A 22,825-nucleotide genomic window follows, 5' to 3' on the forward strand; every position below is an offset into this window, starting at 1 on the left:
TTAATGTGCTTATTATGGGCCAGTTCTACGCCAAAAGAGGGAAAAACCGCCAACACACAAATCATACCCCCGAAATCCATTAGCTGCGTAGGTTAAAGAAGCATGTGGAAATGTTTGTCGGAAGTTAACAAATTTTACTGTTGAAGCGTGCCAATTTAAGAATAGAGAGAATCATTGTTTTTATTGATTTCCACAGAAAAAAAATAAATAAATCCTCTTTTATTTTGCCACTTTCTTCCCACAGCTCATCTATTGAACAAAAAGGCCTGAAGCTGGGACGGACTCAATGTGGACTGCTGAAAAAAGAGATTCCTTGTACATCTCATTACCGAGATGAAGATACATGGACAGAGGTTTGGTTTGGTTTCAGCTGGAAATGATTCAAAACTTTCTTTATTCTTTCGTTTCCTTTAGTTTAGCATCCGGTCCACAGGGCAAGAAGACCCCGTCATGTGACCGCAACACGGTGGCATTTTAGATTCGGATTAAATGAAGCTTCGTTTTCTGGAATCAGGTTGCCCGAGTTACGCGAGGCATTGTTTCCATCCTACATGCTCTATGTCGTGGATCGTTTCTCAGTCGGCATCAATCATAGCTGCCACCCGAGTTAGAAGTCTGCTTCACATCCTGAAATAAAAACCCTGCGAGCAGCGCAGCGGCAAAGTTAAGACCCGAAACACAGCGACGGCCTCATTCTTAAACACGTACGTGAAAAAGAAGGACAAAGGGGTAAATATAACCATTTTATAAAATGACTTTTCCCGTTTATGAGTATATTGAGTCTTAAAAAATCCGTGGCAAACTTCAATGAAGAACTGAACCGACGGTATTTAGAGCCAGAGGTGTGGCACTCTGAGATTCATTTGAATAAAAAAAGTGCGTTAATAATAATAATAATAATAATGCATTTTATTTGAATGATTATTTATAACACACTTGTGCCAAAATGAAAAATGTGTGTATTTGCTTGACACTTGGTCACACAGGCAACTAAGATCCAGAGTTTAGCGAATCAAATTCAATGATGCAGGACTCACAAATATCTGTTCATATTATTATATTGCACATAACTACTTGCTATCATTGTGCATGTGTGCATCACGTATCGTTTTAAGAGAAGCGCTCTTCCCCCCCCCCCCCCCTCCTCCTTTCTAGTTTGACAGAGCCAACCGTGAGCTTGTGTTGCCCTCAGAGTGACCTGCTGTGGGTCCTTGAATCACTCTCCTCCTGCTGAGTGACAGAGGAAGGGGGGCTATTTCTCAAGGACTTGTCAATCACTCCGTGGTCAACCTCACGCTGCCCTAAATTGACCTTAATTAACGTCTTGACTTTGTGACCTTCTGACCTCAGCGGCCCCGGCGCACACGTGCCCCTGTCTTTGAGCGAACATATCCACTCACATCCGAAGGAAACTTTCTCCTCCGTGAGTATTCGACTCATACGCACACACTACCCCTCCTGAGCTCCAAAATACTGTATCCGCTGTCTGGTTCCGAACTCACCTCTGGTCTGGCTGCTCCCCCCCTCCATATTCCTATGAATTTACAAAGAGCTGGCATTAATAACGAATATCCTACTCAATTATTGACTGCTCTTTACATCACGAGGCTTTAGTGTTCCATTCCTGCCCTTGCTTTCTGAGTTCCATTACCTGTCCTGCGCTCACTTATTTGCCTGTTCATTTATTCAGGGCCTCTCTCTCTCTCTCTCTCTCTCTCTCTCTCTCTCTAAGCTGTCAATCCGAGTGGGAAAAGGAAAGCTGGAGCGAGGACGGCGGTGGGAGGACTGAGAGAAACCCTCGAGTGTAACCGAGGAGACCGTGGCCTGCCTGCACGCCACGTGTGCGTCGGACCGACGCGCCCGAATGTGTCTCGCATGCGACTCCAGTTACGTTTTCCCACGTTTGCGCACACAGTGTCGCACGTGATTTTCTACTCAAGTTTGCAAACATGCCCTCACCTCCGCATGCGTATTAAAAAGAGCAGCCACATACGCGTTAAGTGATTTGAGACCTCAGGATTCAAGCATTATTCGCCAGAATTAAGACGGGGTTTTGGGTTAATTTGCTTTCGCCGATACCCGACTCCCGTTAACTGGTAACTACCTTTTTATCAGGTCACGGCTGCTCCCGAACAATCATATCAATCTTTATCGTTTCATATATATATGGACCTCCGCTCAACCGTCTCATTGCTTGGTAATGTGTGCTCAACACCAGCTACGAAGCTAGTACAAAATGTTGTTAAATGTCAAATCTAGTGATAATGTGAAATGATACAAAAAGTGAAATATGTACTGAAAGTTGATACAACTTTACACCCACTCCATGTCCTCCCGAGTTTATATCCCTTTCATCATTCTCCTTCTGGCCCGTTCCAAACCATTTTGTTGTTATCTCTACTTATTCTCTACATCTCTCTCGTAGCCCCTCCACTGTCATCTCAAACTAGACTAACATGTGTTCGGAGCGGGCTTTGTGGAAAGGCAATTGCCAAAGCATCAGAATACAAATCATCAACATTTCTTTACACCATAAATCCCATCTTCTCTCTCGCAGCACATTTGTCTGCATCCCCTCTCCAGCACCCCCCCACCCCCCCACCCCCCCCCCCCCCTCTTGTCCCGACCGTTTTCCATCACTCTGTGCCGTGTCTCTTCCTGCCAAACTCTACTTTCCCATCGCTTTCTTCTCCCCCCATTGCTGCCGCATCACTCCCTCCCTCCCCCTCTTCTCTTCTCTTCTCTCCCTCTGCCTGCCTTCCTTCTTCCTTCCATCTCTCCTATATCTCAAGCTGACAGTACCTGAGGGAAGAGGCCACCTGCGGACCAAGTGGAGAATCAGCCGACAGCTGTGTGCACACTCTCTCCGGTGGCCTTCAATTATTCACTCGCTTCTCCCTCCTCCTTTTCCCTCTCTCCATCTTCACTCTGCCCTTTTCATCTCTCCCCGCCGTCTCTGCCTTTACCTCTCTGTTGCTTCTTCACACCGAGATTGCGTGCCGGCCTCCCTCCGCTCTGTCCATTCCTGTTATTCCCTCATTTAAAATCGCTTCTTTCGCTTGTTCCCCCCCCCTCATCCAAATCCGCCACTTTCCCTCCTCTCGCACACGCTACTCTTTCCATCGCTCCACCATTTTATCCCCCTCGCCCCCCTACTGCATCAGCCCAGCAGCTCCATACCTCCACTTCACTAACTTACTCCGTCTCGTTCCCTCTGTCTCCTCATGTCTCCCTCTTTCTCATGCGTTTCCCCAAAGATTGATGACTCTCCGCCACAAGGCGAATGGGCCCGTTTAAAGATGCATGAGGCCAGGTTTTATCCTCTCTCTCTCTCTCTCTCTCTCTCCATCTCTCCTCCCAACCCTTTCTTCTGACGGCAGCAGCCACCTCTGCGAGAGGCCTCCCACTGATCCCAGGCGGTCAGAGGCCACCTCCAAATAAGACAGCCCCCCCCCCTCTGAGCGCTTGTCAGGACGGCTGAGCGTGACGTATGACGATCAGCGAGCTGACAGTGTGATAAATGACGGCGCTGTGGACCCGCAACTCATAAACAAGCAAAAAAAAAAAAAAAAGGCTGGCAGATATCGATATGATGCTGCACTGAATCCACAGGGTGAGGGGGAAGAATCGCGTGAAAAGAGATCTGATGTAAATGTTTGCACTCGGTCTCAACCAGCATCACGAGGAAGTGATTGATAAGCTACACACAAGCATGCATTCATGTTTTGTAGACCTTTAAACTGTTTAGAGATGATATGGTGTGTGTGTCCCCCACCCCCCTGTTTTAATAAACATCAAGTCAAGATTGTCACCGTTGCATCTTCCAATATCAGCCCCACAAAATAAATTCCTCATTCAGGTGCAATGTGTCAACAGAGTCCAAGGTTTGTTTAGAGGTCAACCACGCTGACACTGCTCTCTACACTATCACACAATATCTGGTTATTTAAGCAGCAGGTTTAGGTCCAGACTTCAAATACTATAATTATGTCCTTTAAAAGATGTTCTGTAATATAAACACAAGAACAAATGTTCCTCTGACTGATGAAGCCATTTGCCCTAAAATCAGGTCAGACGCATTATAATCTACTCGAAGCTTTACCATCATGAATATGTCAAAATGAGTCCGGAGCAAACAAACGACCAGGTGAACTGATCAACAGCAGCAGATGCTCACCATCAATCAGCAACATGTCGAATATTGATAATTCAATTTGTCGCACGGCAGACGTTAAACGCGTCAATGAGTTCCCCAATGGTCTCAAAAGATCTTTAGTGTTCCGCTGCTCTCAAATAGTCACAGTGGACCCCCGTTGTGAGTCGAAGGCTCACAGCCGTGGAAGAGTCGCTTTTCTTTCGACCGCGGTCATCCGCGTGAGTCGAAGGGCGGCCAACATGTGAGCGAGCAGTTTGACCCCGAGCGGCCTAATAAGACTGCCATCAGGCGAGAGAGGTGTGGAGCGGAGAGCGAGTCCTCCCCCCCTCTCATTAAGACAAAGCTCCCACCTGACAACTCGTACTCCGTTTGGTCGGGCAGAGGGATGAAGAGAGAGGATGGAGGAACAAGACTATTAAAACGGACGGTTCCCGGGAGATTTGAGAATGTTTTAATTTTTTTATACAGTCTGTCCCTTTAGATTATCTTAATAACATACAGTTAGGTCCAGACATGAAGTAATGAAGTCATTACTGCCACCGAGATCTCCTTAAACATTTAAACGGCATAATATTCAGAGAGCGGTGAAGAGAAACCATTCTGGGGTGAAAAAATAATAAAACACTTTGACATTTGGAGAAATATGCTTAATTGCTTTCATTCCGAGAGTGAAACGAGAAGATGAATATCAATCTCACACCTGTGTTTGCTCGGTAGGGAGGTGGAGTCAGGAGCTGCTTAGCCTAGCTTAGCATAAAGACCAGATCCCCGGGTGAAACAACCAGTTCTGTGCAAAGAACAAACCCTGAACCCAAACTCAAGCTGTCTTGTACACAATGTGTTTTACTAATAATTCAGCACACATCTCCCCCTAGAACCATGACTATCAAAATATGAATTAGTAATCTTGGTTTAATAAGAATATTATTTTTGTATTATTTTAACAGATTTCCGTTTACATCCAAATGTTATGCTAAGCTTAGCTATATACCCCAACTTGAAGATGCATGATAGTGATCTTCTTACTGATATCGCACAAGAAGTAGCACTATGTAGAACTATTTATTTCCATGTGGGCACCTTGCAAACGGATTCAGTCTGCATGCAGAGAAAACACACATTTAGAGAGTGAGGCAAGAATGAGAGACAAACGGAAAGGGAGGGGGAGAGAAGGACGGAGAGAGGTGGAGGACAAGAGAGAAGAACAAAGCTAGACAAGGAATCAGACGGCTAGAGCGACAAATACAGACCGAGCAGCATGAGTGAATGAATGCGTAGCTGATGGATGAGTGCAAACTGAAATAGCGGTGGAACGCCTCAGCCAACAGGTCAAGGTGCAGTTTGCAGCCGTGTGTCCTTCAAAATCAAATTACTTATCTTTTTTTCCCAATGAGAAATGTGTGTGAAATTGTCATGTGTAGCACATGTATTCTTGAGTTATGGACCAAAATGTGTTTAGTGAGGTCACAGTGACCTTTGACCACCAAATTAAAATGAGTTCATCCTTGAGTCCGAGTGGACAGTTGAGCCAAACCCCGAGAACATTTTCTCAAGGCGTTACGGAAACATCCAGAGAACGGGACGGATGTGAGGTCACAGTGGCCCCGACCTTTGACCTGCGAACTCCAATCAGTTCATACACGAGACATTTCCTCCCGGAGTCCCCGAGATATCACGCTCACGAGACTGGGACGGACATACGGACGGACCACCTGGCTCTGAGGCATGAAAGGTCAAAGGTCCTTGACTTACTTTCTCTCTCAGCTCGGAATACGAAGGTCCGAAGGGCGGTGACCACCTCAAACTTGTTGTCACCAAGTCCTCGCACCTTTCTGACTGCACTGGCCAGGATCATACCTTTGGAGTACATCTCCTGAGGAGAGACAGAGACACACATAAAGAGACAGATAAGTGCGCAGATACATTCTTTTCTTTCTTTTTTTAAACACACACGACCTCATGCACACTGATACTGTTGCCTATTCCTATTATCTGCATCCGTAGACCCACATTTAGCGTATTCAGGCACATTGTTTGCATCAATAGATGTTTGAGTCCTGTTAGTCGACTATGATGGCATTCGATCTGAAACGACACCGACAGACATCCTCGTCAAATCGTCAAATCCATCCATTAACCATCAATACAGCGTTTGCAGAAATAGCTTCCCCTGTTCCCTTTCAAGCAATAACTTTGATAAATGGCCCGCAGCTCTTGGACAAGAAGCATTTCAATCCTGAAAGCTGCTGCAGGAATACAAAACTATCATCGTATATGATTCCATATGAGCTGCACACTGTTAAGAAAGCCAGAACAAACGTGTATCGATGTGCTCTTTTTGACATCAACACAGATAACTCAAATTATGGACTAGAAATATGTGTAATTTGAAATGGAGGAGCATGAAATTGTAAAGAAAAAAGTGGATTGCATTGCATTAAAATGGAGCCCAAAAACACAAGCATAAACACACATTCCTGTCAATAAGGGTGACATCATAAGACAAATCCTCAAGCTGAAAAACAAACTTCTCAAATATTTAAAAAGTGACACGCATGCTGTAGTGGGGATTTGGGTAAAGCACAGGAAGCGCTCGTTGGTTACAGTGAGATAGGGCTGTGTGTGTGTGTGCGTGTGCGTGTGTGTGTGTATTGTTTCATTACCCCCATGTGTTCCCCCAGCAGCTCTAGTGGAGGTATCTAAATAAAGAGGATGTTGCACTGGAGGCTTCATGACCCTCTTTACAACCTCCCTTGACAATGGCAATTAAAGTACTGGGTCATTGTCAATATGAAACAGAGACAGAAGGGGGGGGAAATAAAATAAATAAATAAATCAAACGTCAATATTATCACTTCTAAAAGAAGCGAAGAACAGAACGGCACCGGCGCAGAAATCGGTATTCAAACTGAGAAAGTAGTTAAAGTAGTAAGAACATGTCCGATTGTAATGTTCTTGCAATACAGTCAACGGGGGGGGGGGGGGGGGCATACATTACTTCTGTAGCGGGTTATAAAAAAGAAAAAAGGGGGTGATCGAAGACATTGCATTATTCATGGCGATAATGTCATTATCATAGCAAAGAATTTTTTTTTTAAAACAGACGTCTCTTTTTTTCTCTCCCCGCGTCGCTCTTCGACGGGCTTGACCTGAATTGTACATTCTCTGCCGTCCTGTGCACAATGTAATAACTTGATGGCGACGGCCACGCGCACAACTGCGTGTTTGTTCGACTGTAAGACACAGAGTGCGACGTGAGCGAGGGAAAAGATGAAGGAAGTGAACTTCTGACTCTCTCTCTCGCCATTTTTAATTAAGCCAGTGACCTTAGCCAGCCACAAAAGCCTATTTTTAGAGACCATAGCGCCAAAAATATAGCAGGTGGCACAGTCAGTTAGGGAGAAGGCGGGGGGCGGAGAGAGGGATGGATGGATAGATGGAGTGTGAAATTTGAAAAAAAGAAAATGGAGAAATTAGGTTCATGTGAAAGGCCAAGGAGAGGACTGAGAGAAGGAAAATGACGTGGTGAGATACATCAGAGTCGAAAGTTAGAAACAAGAAGAAGAGGCTAACTCCATAATCAGGAAGAGAAAAGAGATGCAGCGAGAGGAGGATTGGGAGGAGAGAAAGAAATGAAGAGGCCTAAGAGGGTCAGCGAGGGTTCCTTCTCATATTAAAACGGGATGTTAACAATGGCGAGAAGTGGCTCAACCTAATTACCGACAGCCGTGTGCGGTGCTCTCTCCCGAGGAGTTTCACGCCAAGATCTCCCCTCTTTCCTCCCTCTAAATTTAGATCGAAGTTAGAGGAAGGTGAGGAAAGGAGAAAGTGTGTGCGTGTGCGGATGGATTAGCTTGGTAGCTGCTAATTACACCCCAGTACGGGTTAACGGTAATTAATTGTATTAATTCTACTTTTGGGGTCATGAACGAGAGAGTTGTTTAATTGCGTAATTGTGCATCTGTAAATACTCTCGACAGCGGGAGTCGGCAGAGGAGTGATGAGAGGAGGCGGTCAGAGTCAGGAAGCTGGATTCAGACGCAACGCACTGCATGTCGCACACACACACACACACACACATAATGTTTTTAGACTAATCTCAAGGCGACGCACCACCGAGGAAGCGATGAGGCCCAACTATCTCCCCTTCTCCAATAACAGACACACCTGACTGGCCTCCCTCTTGCCAAAGATCTCCTCCGCACTCATTTCCTCTCACTTTGACCTCCCTCCCACTGTCGACTCCCTCACTCGCCCGTCCGCTCACTCCCCCATCACTCCCTCTACCCTCCCAGGCACTTATCGAGCTATATCATTTTTGCGGGGCGTTGTCGCTTCTTCTTTACGGTTGGGACCGCGTAGCCTGCGTGGCACGACCGTGTCTCCTCTTCTTTTAAAAAAAAAAACTGGTAAACTTCAGGAAACAATTAAGGCAGAGCAATTGAGCTAAAGCCTACAATAATGGAGGCAGCGTGGAGATAAAGCAGAGAGGAGGGTGGAAAGAGTTTTACCACCAGCATGGAGTTCAGGTTCTGGCGTGTCCAAAGCACTGCATTTTTAATGGAGGCATGAGGACACCAACTGGTTGGAACGGAGAACTGCACGTTTGAGAAAAGTCTTTACTCTGGTGTTTCCCCGAGTGTGTGGGGGGGGGGGCCTGAAGGATTTTAAAGATGCTGCTTGCTTCCAGGCGGATGAAGTCATCATGAAGACGGCCTGTTGGAAGACCTTCATGTCTCTGAATGCTGACCATTAAAATGAGACGTGTGTCAAAGGGATTAGTTGTTTTTTTACGCATCCAAGACTAAAATATTTATCTCTAATAAATACATATTGAGGTTGTGTGTCGATGCAAGGCCAGCTTAGTACCGTCTCATTTATCTTTCATTGTTCCAGGATTTTATGAGGTCAAAAACTAAAAAGCACAATCCCAATGTCCCCCCCCCCCCCCCACCCTTAAGACCCTCAGGGGCTTCCCCGACATCACCCAGTGAATGCATGAGAGTGAGAGGCTGCAATGGTATGAATCCCAAATGGAACTCACTCTGCAGGCGAGAAATCACTTTACCTCGATGACACTGAAACATGTTATTTACCATCGACGGGCTTTAGTTTACATTTCTTTAATTGCCTTATTTGAAGGTCTTCCAGGCCCTTGCTTACCTTACGAGACAAGAGGTGATTGTGAAATAATCAATGGACTTGTTTCTGTTTGATGAATAAACCCGGTAACACTTTCTACGGTTGCATTCCTTCCGATTTCATGCGTTTTTAAATGGACCCTCGTAAATCCTTAATGCGAATGTTTCAGCGTTCGTTTTAATATGCCGGGCTGAACGCGCGGGCCTTCCTCTTTGTTTACGTTGGGTTTTCTTTAACGCCTGCGGGCTTTCCCCGGTGCGCCAGTGTTTAACGTCGCGACGCTAGGAATTGTGGGTAATTCCCTCCGGCAAAATCTGCAGAAAAGGCGGACTTACAGAAAGTGAGCATAAAAGGGTTCAAAATGTCTGCGAGAGAGCCCTCGAGCACTTGACGACGTGACAGTGGGACAGCCGTTAACCCTCACAGACGTCGCGGGGAACGTGCCTCCCAAGTTTGCGAGCGTGGGGATCGCGATTGGGCCCCCGAGAACTTCTGGTAGTTTGGTGTTTTACGCTTGAACCGGCACCATTTCGTTCTCCGGGGCAGTGCTGTAAACACAACATTCACATAATCGGGTTATGACTCTCCTTTGAGCTCAGTTCGGTGCCTCAACAGCTCCCGAGGAAAATATCGGGCTCTCCGGCAGGTCAAATGTTGGCTATTCGCTAAATTTGTCAGCGCTGGGCAGGCACAGTGGATATTTGGAGCTTTTTTTCCCCCTGAAAACTGCAGCCTGAAGAAGCTTAAAAACAAACAATACACTGATGAGAGCAGTGGAGTTGTGGGCCAGAAAACCAAAACAATGAGCTGAAAGACACTATAAAGCTCTGTAGCCGAAAGGGAACTGCAGAGGTGGGGGCTGCGAGTTTAATACAAGTGACCTCTTTACCTTTACACAGTCATTTAATCCTTAAGTAATATGACAATATTGATGAGTGCAGCGTTAACAGAACATTTGACACATTTTTGTCCTGCTTTTCTGAAGAGCACCTTCATTTGAATGTGATAAATCCACCTGAGGACTGGTGTGAATTAAAATGATATCTCTTCTCATATGTCTCTCTGTGTCAATAAGAACACTTGGATATCAAAATGTGATCATGACATAACACGCATAGGGAATTAAACCCATGGAAACCATAAAAAAAAAAAATGAAAAAAAATATTGCTCCTGAATATGTTACATGTTTTTTGTCACGGAATAAAATGGCTGTCGACCGTCTGTGAGCGTCTCTGCACAGGCGTTTTGGTGAAGACACAGGAGGGGGCTAGCAGAGGAGCTTTCAGGCTTGGAAAGAGAGAGCTTTGCAGCGTCAGACAGACAGACAGGCAGGCAGGCAGGCAGGCAGGCAGACAATCGGGCAGACTGATCCCCGATCCTAAAACCTCATCTCCCCTTTGGCCCCCTATTCAGCCTCCCCCTCCCCTCCCCCATCCTCTCATCCCCACCAGCCATCCTCGACACTTCCTCTCCTCACCACCCTGAAGCCAGGCTTTGGACTGTTTTCATAAACGCGCACACACACACACACACACAAGAGCACACACACACACAACACCGTATAGGGACCCTGGAGACTACATCTCAGGCCCACAGCATTCCCCCAAGTCAATCCCGGTGTTGACGAAATCTGGCGAAAGGAGTGATTGATGAGACGGATTGGATACAACGCTGCAAAGGGGGGAGAAGTGAGACTGAGGATCTCGCTACTCTCCCACGCCACCGCCGCTACCCTCGATGATGACATCACCGCAGCCAGAGACCTTCAAGCTGCGACTGTGATTAAATGCGATTAGTTCTGTGTGAGGCTGGCAGATTCCAGAGGATTTTAAACTACAAAAGAGTTCTTGGGGGTGTTGAAAGTTTGGGAAAAGAGAACAAGCATGTGAATGGTTTAGTGTCGAGGCATTTTTATATGTTTGTGTTCGGGTAGTAAAGACTGGACAATATGATATTCATAGATATAAGGTGCACCAATTTCGCAAGATGTATGTGTATTAAGATTAAAGTCACAGCAGATTCTGTAAAGTTAGCTGACATTAGGGGCCGTAAGCTGCTGGTCAGTGACGACGTCGCAGCAAAACCTCTGTGTGTATTGAATGGAGCACGGTTGCATTTTATTCCCACTGGATTCAACAGAGGATGGGTTGTTTCTTTTTATTTTAAAGTCATTTAGTCTCCCTTTAATGTGTCAAATACTTTTGTTTATGGTTAAATATCTTCAAAAATTGCATTCTTATCATCCTCCAACTGTACGTGAATAATGCTAACATGCTCAACTAAAATGGTGAACATGGTAACATCAGCTTGATACCTTGGCATTGGCACGGTGGACACTCATATGTGACCCTTATAATTAGATGTATGCATGAGATGAGGTTAAGTAATAATAAGGGCTATTGATACATTTCCGTTTTCTTGATCTTTCTATATGACAATTCAATTTGTGATGATGTCATCAATATGGAAATTCAAGCGTGACATCATATAGCGACATTAAGCAACAGTTGAAGGAGGCTTCAGCGACATTCCATTGAAAATAGTCGGCAAAACTGCTTGTAGTTGAAGCACTTGGGAAGATGAATAGTATCCAGAGGATTCCTATAACCAATAGACTTGGTCTGAGATCAATTGTGTGCGAGTTGTGTACCCCTCCATCGACACGACACTACAGGAAGAAAAATGACTTGTGATGCTCTCGGTAGAGCAGAAGACACACACACACACACACACACACGCATGTCTCTGCACTGCGAGGGAAAGCGAGCCACCGACTCATATTTCAATTTCTGACATGAAGTGGCGCTGAGAGACTTTCTGTCGGCCCATGCAATCTTGTGCTCCGCCCGCGCTCTCTCCGTGGAGGTGGCACCGGGTGGCACGTAGCGCCGTGCTCGGCCTCAGCTTGGCCCGCACAAAGCAGGGATGACGGAGAGATTGTACTCGACCCCTCCGCTCACCCGAAACATGATGAAGACCGCTGCTTCCTCACAGGGGAGAGTCACATTGGCAGAAAGTCTAAAGAACACACTCTGTTTCTCTCCCCCCCCCCCCCCCACACACACACACACACAGGCATACTTTCATCTTTCCAGAATCTGTCGTGCCTACGCCAACAGTGACATGGAGTATAAAGTGCTGACTCGCTGGCCTCCCTGCCGATGCCCCCTCTGCCAGCGACAGAGCGTGTCCTGATAAATAAAGCAACAAATGCAATGGAAAGAGAAAACGAGGGGAAGGAGAGAGCATGGAGGGCTATAATTAGTAAGTGATTAACGAGCAGGCTTCAGACAGGCCCCACATCATTGATTGTGATGTTGTGCTATGCTGCTGCAGTGGAAACCAGCCGGCCCTGGGAAGGGGCGCCAAGGTCACGCTCTCACACACACAGAAATGTGTTTGTTCTAGATGCATCCAACGGTCATTAGCAGGAACATGAAGGTAAAGCACAGAATGTCAGCTTAGGTTGTGGTCGCTGAAGAATAGCTGGAGAACACAGACTTTGTGCATTAAAAGGGCCAGAGATGGTTTTAGCTCTTCTAATGATGCATACTCAACAGCTAAATGTATCTTTTTGTCTAATTCACATCACATTATTAATCTATTGTACAATATATATCTACTTTTTTTCAATCATATACATGTATATACACATATATATCAATCTCCTCGTTAACTCCAAACTGAAGGCGGCATCTAGGTCTCTTCCCGGTTGGCGACTTGAGAGAGAGAGTCTGCTCGGGAGCAGATAAAGAAGCGGCGTGGTCGACCGGGATATATATATATACATATATATATATATATATATATATATATATATATATATATATATATATACACACACACATATATATATATATATACATATATATTTATATATACATATACATATATATACACACATATATATACATACATACATACATACATACATACATACATACATATATATATATATATATATATATATATATATATATATATATATACACATATACATATATACACACACACCGGTTTGTAAAGGTTAAAAACGCGATACTAAAAGTTTTCAAACTAAACAGGTGGAGGTGAAGCGTGATGAAGTCTGCCTGCTCCCCACTTTCTGCTTTTTCAACTCCGATATACTCCCACCCAACCCCAACTCTTTCTCTCCCCACGTCCCCTCCCCTCTCTCTCTCTCTCTGATGATGAGGCAGGCAATGCTAAGCGAAATTTCAAACTGGGCTGTCAGACAGAAGGAGAATGAACAGAGGTACAGGGGGAGAGAAATGCCGAGGGAGGCAAAAAGAGAGAAGTCTTCCCTTCCCCTCCTCCGTTCTTTCGCGGGGAACTGGTCGGACGCCAACATCAATGCACTTTACCGTACGGCTGAGCGGGCACAGAGAATGCTGGCCTGTCATGCGTGGCGTAATGTCGCTCCGTCTTTGCCCCCATTCTTCCCTCTGCCGCGCTAATGTTGATGATGATGATGATGATAAGGGGGGCGTGGGGATTGTGTGGGGGGGGGGGGGGGGACGAGAATGGGACACTTCGGATGCACTCGCATAGATTTCTGTTCGAGGGGAGTTACTTCGCAAGCGTGCCCGCGGAGGATGTGGGCGTGTCAGCGTGTCAGCGGTGGGAGGGAAGGAACGTGTGAGCATGTGCACGTGTTCCTCTCGCCGTACCTTGTCATTGTTGTAGTAGGCCAGACTCTCTCCATCAAATCTCACCCACCTCCGTTGAAAAACACAGTTTCTGCAAAGAGAAGGTGAGGTGTGAATTCAATCCATCGCTCTCAAATCGACCAAACTAAACCACTTTGGAGTTAAAAGAAGCAACGCTGACCTGAAGGCGTCGAGACAGTAAGCCAGTTACTAAATCCGCTCTGAACAGGTACTCATATTTCATGAAGAGTGCCATTGATTCATTAATGTCAGGAGTTGTATCAACAGCTGTCAATTAGCATAATCAAAACAAATGGGCACTTTCAATTTGAATATTCAACAGCCATGGGCGGTTTGCCAAATCTATGCAAATAGGGTGGTGAGGGAGAATATAAAAAGGAAGTAAATGATTGATAACTTGGGGTTTTGGAGCAACGGTGAAGCAAGTTGCTCGGAGAGACTCTGGGAAATAAATGTTATGCTGCCAGAAAAAGCCAAACGAACACATTTTGCATCTCAATACTCCCATGTTATCTCCCATCTTCCTTTCCTTTCCTTTTCGTTGGTGCAGCGTATTATGGATGGATCTACCTCAGGCGTCTGCATCTCCCACCATTCATCAGGTTCAAATGGTGGGAGACACGTTGGGGAAGTTGTAATAAGAGTGCCGAATGAAAAGGGTCTGCGAAACAAACAGGAAGCAGTGGCGGACTGACATTGGCGGTGACTTTACACGCCACTTGTTTGGAAGTGACACAAGGCCCCAATTAGGGTTGATGGGGTGAAAGGTTGGTAAAACTGAGTGAGAGCATTAAATACATATTCATAACACTACCTATGCAATGTGGAGCTGCAGGACGACCTCCGTGATGAGTTCAAGGAGATCGATCACAGATCATTATCATCAGATTAAGAACAATTCCAAATCACAATGACCTTCTGCAGCACTGCAACCTACCCTTGAGGTGACAGCTTGTCCAGCCAGCCCACTTTGAGCACCTGGTGTTTGGGGGCTCCGTAGAAGCATGCGTATGGAGAAATATCCGGCCGTGCCGTGCCGGTCGCAATCCCCAGAGCGTCTGCGGCATCCGAGTAGAGGTCACACTCCACCATCATTAAAGATCCATCCTTCGGGCCAGAAGCAGCTGGTCCCACGGCAAGACCCTCAGGGTTCACTGGGAAACTTGGGTTCAAACCGGCTCGCGGCAAAATGCCGATACACTCGTCCACCGTTGAGTATTCGTCTTGGTGGGGGTCCGGGGTTGTTGCGGGGGGGGGAGAAACCTTTTCCTTGGACTTCTTCCGTTTAGGCATCTTCTTTCTGTGGGACCATAAATGACGTCCCACAGAAATGTTACACACAATGACTTTTCTTTTTTTTATTACGTGTTGTACCTATTTCTTACTGAACAACAACAACAGACAAAAAAATGGTTACAACCTGACTCGCTATATGTACTTAGAAAATAAGACGTGACAGTGGTTCTGATCACTTCTACACATCAACTAAAACCAGTCCTTTAAGAAGGCGTCACGTCTATAACGATTGCCCCAAATCACCTCTTATGTTTATCATTTACAATGCAGCCTAGGAATTGCTTCTACTTCGTTGCCACTCGTTCTTTAAGATGAGCGTGGGACAGCGGCAGTGCATCAGCAGACCATACCTCTGTTTCTTCTGTTTCATCTGGTCCTTAAAGCCCCTCTGTAGCTCTTCTTTAGCACCGTGGTCCTACGGAGCACACAGGAGATTAGCATCAGATGGAAAGAAGGCGTCCATCTTCCTGTCGGACACCGCTATCGCGTTGGCGCACTAAGCTACGTTAACTTTACTGGCCAGGTGACGTTTCCATTAACCTCAGGTGGCAAACGGAAACAAGCACATTTTCCACTCTGCTGTGTGTCCATGGTGACAACATTTACACCAAGAGGGAAGTTTGGTGTGTACGGGCGGCTCTGTGGTTGATAAGTGTTGGAGATCTGAGAAATGTCTGTTCCTCTTTGGTAAGCTGCTACTCACTGTCCACTCGTGGGAGTGTGCGCTGTCTTACCGGAGTGCTTTCAGGGTTGTTGTACAGGAACAATTCTCCATAGGGAGCTATAGGTGTCAAGGTTCTTTGAAGTGGAGCTAAAAAGAGACACAGAGACAACACAACAGTGGGGTTTTTTTGGTCGCGGCATTGGAACTGGCAGAACACAGTGTGAAGGCCTAAACACGGTGCATGAAAGTGAGGAGCTTAACCGGATTGTTCCAGTCAAATTTAAATCACTGAGTGCCCTTTGATTAAACCAACTCATTGATCTGAATAAATGTGAAAACACTTGATCCCTGGAAGCAGTAAACCAATTACATTTTGTTTCAGCATGCCTATCTCTCCGCTGCGGCCTTTTCCCTGCCCAACTGGGAGTATGATCCTCCTTAGTGTGCCTCAAACAGACCGAGTCCCCGCCAAGGCCATTTCTCTGTCTTGGCTGCTGCGGGGATTGGGTCGGCGGTAGTGAAGACGAAGTAGGGGAGAGCGGAGAGACTCTGGCCAGACACTATTAGTCTGGAGACCTGGGGCCACCCTGCGTGGGCCACGGCCTGTCACTGTGAAAAATGACACCGCCCCTCTCCTGAGGATTGTGAGGGCCAAAAAGACGCCGCCGCCACCGCCGCCGGGCAAGACACACACATAGACACCGGCGGAGAGGCAGATATGCACGCGGACGAAGATCGAAACACCCTCAGACACATAAAGATGCCTCGAGACAAACACGGACAGAGAAACGAATGGACGGTCAAATAAGTACACGGTGGATGTACTACTTTTTAAAGCTTTACAGACACACACACACACACACACACACACACACACACTTCCAAACATTGCAGACCATTACAGAAGGGCACAAGGGGCATGTACTGTGCCGGGTAAGCTCTATGAAGGGGTCAGTTTACTGGATGATAGAATCCACTCCAACACAGCTACCGTCTCTGCGGACCGGCTCGGTGGGCACATAGCAACCATCAGTCATCATCTATCAGCCGACCTTCAGGCCACTCGCGATTCTCTCCCAGGGCCTGCCGGACCCTACTGTACTCCATTCCTGTCTGGTTCCCTCTATTCTTCCCTCCCTGGTTCCGTCTCCGACTTCTTTGTCTCTTCCCGGTCGACCACGCCGCTTCTTTATCTGCTCCCGAGCAGACTCTCTCTCTCAAGTCGCCAACCCGGGAAGAGACCTAGATGCCGCCTTGAGTTTGGAGTTAACGAGGAGATTGATTTTGTTACAAACTGCCACCGTCTGAATTCAAATTAGTCACCGAACTGTTTATTATTTCAGTCACTGCTTCAGGCGAATTTACTCCTGAATGGCTCAAGAATAATACAAGTCAAGAGAGTTTTACCTTCTTTAATTGCCGTTTTGTTCTTGTAAATGATGGCAATGAGGAGGATAATAATAAGGGCCGTTATCTTAGTATGTTGCTATGGTTACTTTCTATACCGATATGTTGTAAACTGGACCCTTAAGAAAGCTTTTACATTGTACATATTTCAATACTTGAGCAAATACTAATGTAAAAAGTAATCTGTAGTCATATATAATTCTCATCATCCTCAGCTGTACTTAGTATGCATTGCTGATTAGCGCATCTTCCCAAGTCTTTTCATATTTATTCAGTATTATATAGCACTTTTTTCATATTTCACAGGAAGCTTTCTATGTCTGCAATATATATATTTTCAGCAGACGTGGATCCTAATTTGTGTTTGTTCTGAGGTGTGATTTAGCACTAAAAGTGAACTTCAGTGTGATGTGGATGCAGTGCACCAAGGTGGTATCTGTCACCACCACCGCAACATCACAGAAACCACTGCCCGAAACATTCAGGGTGCTTAGAAAGGGAAGTGCATTAATACAGCCTTGAAAGTGCATTAATACAGACTTAAAAGTGCATTAATACAGACTTAAAAGTGCATTAATACAGCCTTGAAAGTGCATTAATACAGACTTAAAGTGCATTAATACAGCCTTAAAGGTGCATTAATACCACCTTAAAAGTGCATTAATACAGCCTTACAATTACATTAATACAGCCTTAAAAGTGCATTAATACCACCTTAAAGGTGCATTATTCCAGCTTTAAAAGTGCATTAATACGGCCTTAAAAGGTGCATTAATACAGCCTTGAAAAGTAGCCTTACAACTGCAATCATTCATACGTTTTAGTCATTAATGGAACGACTTGCTTCGTGTGCAGAAGTGCTGAAGACAGACAGATTTCCCTTGTGGAAAAAAAATAAAATGTATGAGTGAAGTTGTCGCGGTGTTAATTAACATTCTGTCAGCCTCCAACGGCAAGTATTGATTGAATACTGTGAGACTTTTAGATCTCTTCACTGAATAAACTCTTCAAATATGCTGGGGTAAAATGAGACGTCTGTGAGGGTGAGATTCAGCTTGCTCGTCTCACTCCCCGTTTCCCTGCTCGGGGAGCGTCTTTGGCTCCCTCTCTTCCTCCGTCTCTCTGCCTGCTTTGCATCCATCTCCTCTTCCTTCCTCCCAACCCACTGCACCGGCTCTCTCGAGTCTCACTCCGCGCCTTGTTCCACACAGGAGGAAAAAGTTGGGGGAAAACACGGCCTACCGAGAGATCGCTGCGTTACGCGGGAACAAGGGAGGGAGGGGGAAGCCAAAAAGGAAGAAAGAAAAAAACAAACAAGAGGGGAGACTAAGGACAGAAAACCGTTGATGACTGCAACCAAGACGTGGTCAGATGTGGACCCAGAAAGGCCGACATGTTCACAGCAAAGCAACAGCTAATCCTGGGAGAACACGGCGGCTCACGTGGCACCTCGTCAGATGAGACACATGAGGGTCGACGAAGCCCAATACATACGGCGAGGGAACAGGGGGAACTCAGAACGTATTTGTACTGGTTGTACTACAAGCCGGTGTGTTGTTAGCAAAGTTAAACAACTTCTTAAAAAAAAAAAAAAACTTTGGAGGACTGGGTGACAGGAATACACACCAGGCTCTCACCGAGGGACACGATGTGAGAGATATTCCCTGCGAGATGTGTGCTCGAAAAAAAGACCCCCCCCCCCCCCCCCCCCCCCACACACACACACACACACACACACAGACACACACACACACTACCCTCATCTCCTCTCCCTTCTTTCATCCGGGCAAACAACAGCGCCGCTGACTCTACTGCCGAATGAAATATTCATGGCGGAGAGACGACAGAGCGGATGCATCTGAAAAGGCGCGGTGTACCTTTCTGTATGCCGTTTGCACCGATGGGACCTTCGGAGCCAGCTGGGTGTTCGGGGCCGGTTGTTTGCGCTGGCGGCGAGCTCCTGAGGAGGGGGCGAGAAACCGGTGAATTAGAACCCCCCCCCCGACGCAGCACGTTGGCGGAAAAAAAAATATGGTTACACCATTTAGAAGAAGAAGACCTTCAGAATAGAGATGTGCAACGGTGAAAGTTAAGTTTTCACGCTTTAAAAGTCCCCGATTAGAATGAGGGGTATTAATGTAAACAAAAAGCAGAAATGAAAATGGAGGCCGCAGGTTCTCCATTGGTGTAAATCTGAACGCAAGGAGTTAAGTCTTGTTCTCATATTCATTCGGCGTGCACATGTATTTCTCCAGGTGCTTTTTCACAGTGCTCCTCCAACTCGTTTGAATAGTTCTCAACCGCTCGTAAACTTTCATTAAGTCAAACTTTATACGCAAAGGAATAGTTCAACATTTCCCTGAAATACACGCCGTTGCTTTAAGTGAGACGATTGATATCTCCCTCGTGTCTGTCTGATAAATGTGAAGCTGAACTCAAAACGTTGATCTGTTACCTGTCCTGAAGTGGCAGCGAGGTCTGATTGGGGATTTTGGGGACGGGCCGGTGCCTCAGTCGGTAGGAGCGGGTGAGTGGTGGGCCGAGGGGAACCTTAAAATGGGGCACCGCCTCATAGATGGAGTTGTCCACCATGTCTCCTTGGAAACCCCAATTGCCGTCAGTGAGCGTTGGGTGGGGGGCGTCAGATGGACACGGGAAAGTGTTGGCGTTAGACGGCGAGGGATCTTCTGAGGAAATCTCCCAGTCTGAGGGAATTTCAGATATGGAGAGGGACTCACTGCTGCTGCTGCTGCTGGAGGAGGCAGAGACACTGGTGTGTTCTGGGAGGGATCTTTGGATGTTCTGGGGATTGCGTGGGGCCGGTTGATGCAGGAGAACGTTTCCGCTCTCTTGGACGGCCCCCAGTTCTGTTCCCAGTCCGGTCCCCGGAGGCAGAGTCTTACTGCCCTCCGACTGATGATCCCCCCTCTCCTTTGGCTGAGGCCGACATGTAGTGCCGCTCTTTTTGTATTCCATGAAGATGTGTCTCGGGTGCGGCACAGGCTTCCTCCGGCGCATCCCGTTCGTTACCTCTCCCTCTTCGTCGTCATCTTCCTCTCCGCCGCTCGTCTCCCTCACGCCCAGCGCTTCCAAACTTCGGAGGATGCGCCTACGGTGGCCCGTTGGAAACACTTTGAGCCCCAGGAGCTGATCGTCGGTGAGGTCCTTGCAGTCTTCCAGAGCGCGATAGCCTCCTTTCTGGAAATATGGGGTGTACTGGGACAGGCGGAGGGTGGACAGCCACTCCACAATCTCCTGGCTCGGCTCCGGAGGCTCCGACATGATGCTCTAGTCTCACCTCTGCCACATCAGGAACACATTCAGAAGATGTAGTGGCCCGGCTTTAAACTGTAGACACACAAGAAAAACAAAGTACAGCAAAATAAAGAGGCTTTAAGTGTCGCCAGACTGAATTTAATCTTTGCAGGAATCCACTTGGACTAAATTATTAACCTGTGAAATGTCCAATAAGTCTAACAGAACTACTTAAATATATCTGGAAGGCTCTGCTGATGCATCTTTCTGCCAGCCCAAGTGATTAAGTGGATATTGATTTTGTCTTAGAGGGTTGTTCTGCAGGTGAAAATGTATTTAAGGAGTTGAATTGTACCTTCTTTTCCACTTTGATGACATTACTGGACCTCATGAAGGGAAAAGTTTGACATTTTGGGGAATACACTTATTTGATGATGATGATGATACCATGATATGGGGGGGGGGGGGGGTTAAGATGGAGAAGGCGGAGTGTGTTTGACAGACACCACGATACTCACATTGGATTATAGCCGTCATCATTTTTCAATTCTTCTCCTCACCTACAAAGCCTTGATTGGTGATGCACCATCATATATTAAGGAGCTTGTAGTACCATATTGCCCCACTAGAGAGCTGCGCTCACTAAAAGCGGGGCTACTTGTGGTTCCTAGAGTCCTAAAAAGTAGGATGGGAGCAAGAGCCTTCAGTTATCAAGCTCCTCTTTTATGGAACCAGCTTCCATTTTCAGTCCGGAAGGCAGACACAGTCACCTCATTCAAGAATAGACTTAAGACTTTCCTGTTTGATAGTGCTTATAGTTAGGGCTGAATCAGGTTTGCCCTGGTCGAGCCCCTTGATATGCTGCTATAGGCTTATAGGCTGCTGGGGGATGTTTTAGGATACACTGAGCACCTATCTCCTCTTCTCTCTCTCCTTATGGATGAATTTACATCCCTCCATTGCACCTTATTAACTCTGCTTCCTCCCCGGAGTCGTTGTGACTTCACGTCTCATAGGGTCCATTGGACCTGGAGGTGTCTGATGCCTGGTGGGCCGGCCTCCCGCGTTGGCCCTGCTGATGCGCCCCGCCCCCCCCCCCCCCTCCTCTCTACCTCCTTCTGTTTCATGGATTGGAGTTTCATTCATACATTGTCATATTCATGTAATGTGTTTATGTAACTCTGTAACTCTGTTCATTCTGGTCACATGACATCTATTCATCTGTCCATCTGGGGAGAGGGATCCTCCTCTGTTGCTCTCCTGAAGGTTTCTTCCCTTTTTTCCCTGTGAAAGGTTATTTTTGGGGAGTTTTTCCTGATCCGATGTGAGGTCCTGGGACGGGGATGTCGTATGTGTACAGATTGTAAAGCCCTCTGAGGCAAATTTGTAATTTGTGATATTGGGCTATACAAAATAAACTGAATTGAATTGAATTGAAATTGAATCATTTTGTCTGTATACAGCAGCCTTTATTAACCTTGAATGAATATATCAAGTTGTGATCAGTGCAGATCGTGGGCTAATCTGAAATTCATGTACAGTATTAGGAGATATTTTTGGAAGCTATTGACGATCTGTTCTGCAATTTGTTCAATGCTATTTGATGTAATCTTAGATTACCAGAACGGCGCTTCACAGCTGACCAAAAGTGTCGGTGGTCCGGCCCTCAACGGCGCCTCGGGGGTTGGAGGCGTTCCTTTAGAGTTGAAAGCTGTTTATGGAATATAGTTATGGCTCATTAGCACAAATAACACTTTTTTTGTGTTTATGATAAAGCGGAACTACAAGCACTGTGTGTTATAGAGAGATTAAATCATCATATGCTTATGATTTTCTTTCCTGATCTGTCTTCCATTCTCACCGCCTCATCATCTGCCTCGCCGATTTACCTACAACATTTTCGCTTAGAGAACAAAAAACAAATAAAAAAGGTGCTGGTGTGCAGATTTAGCTTCTTTCTTTCTTTTTTTTTGCCCCGGTTCGAGCCTTTGCGCTGAGCTAAGCTAACCGTCTCCTGGCTGTAGCTTCAAATTCACCCCCGCAGACATGAGATCAACATTTATCTTGTCGTGCAATCTCAGCAATATAGCGAACGAGCCTCTCTCCCAAAACGTCCTCTCCTTGAAGCGAAAAATAAAATAAAATAAAATAAAAAGATCAAGGCGCATGTGCTTTACATTCATTGACAAACAAGTGAGCAAACTAAATTTTAAAAAACAACACCCCCAAATGAA

At 46.2% G+C, this 22,825-nt stretch overlaps 1 protein-coding gene across 1 annotated transcript in view; it reads right to left on the reverse strand.

Moving 5' to 3' along the window:
- Positions 1–22,825, reverse strand: part of zmp:0000000660 (arf-GAP with Rho-GAP domain, ANK repeat and PH domain-containing protein 2) — a 95,764-nt gene that overhangs the window by 72,549 nt on the left and 390 nt on the right. Inside the window, 7 exon segments of the mRNA XM_034556626.1 lie at positions 5,909–6,029; positions 13,970–14,039; positions 14,907–15,269; positions 15,616–15,680; positions 16,000–16,076; positions 19,214–19,296; positions 19,792–20,684. Of these exon segments, the coding sequence (XP_034412517.1) occupies positions 5,909–6,029; positions 13,970–14,039; positions 14,907–15,269; positions 15,616–15,680; positions 16,000–16,076; positions 19,214–19,296; positions 19,792–20,618 (1,606 nt within the window). The 5' untranslated portion in view covers positions 20,619–20,684.

Source organism: Cyclopterus lumpus, chromosome 18 (assembly GCF_009769545.1).
Source record: "Cyclopterus lumpus isolate fCycLum1 chromosome 18, fCycLum1.pri, whole genome shotgun sequence".
NCBI classification, from domain to species: domain Eukaryota; kingdom Metazoa; phylum Chordata; class Actinopteri; order Perciformes; family Cyclopteridae; genus Cyclopterus; species Cyclopterus lumpus.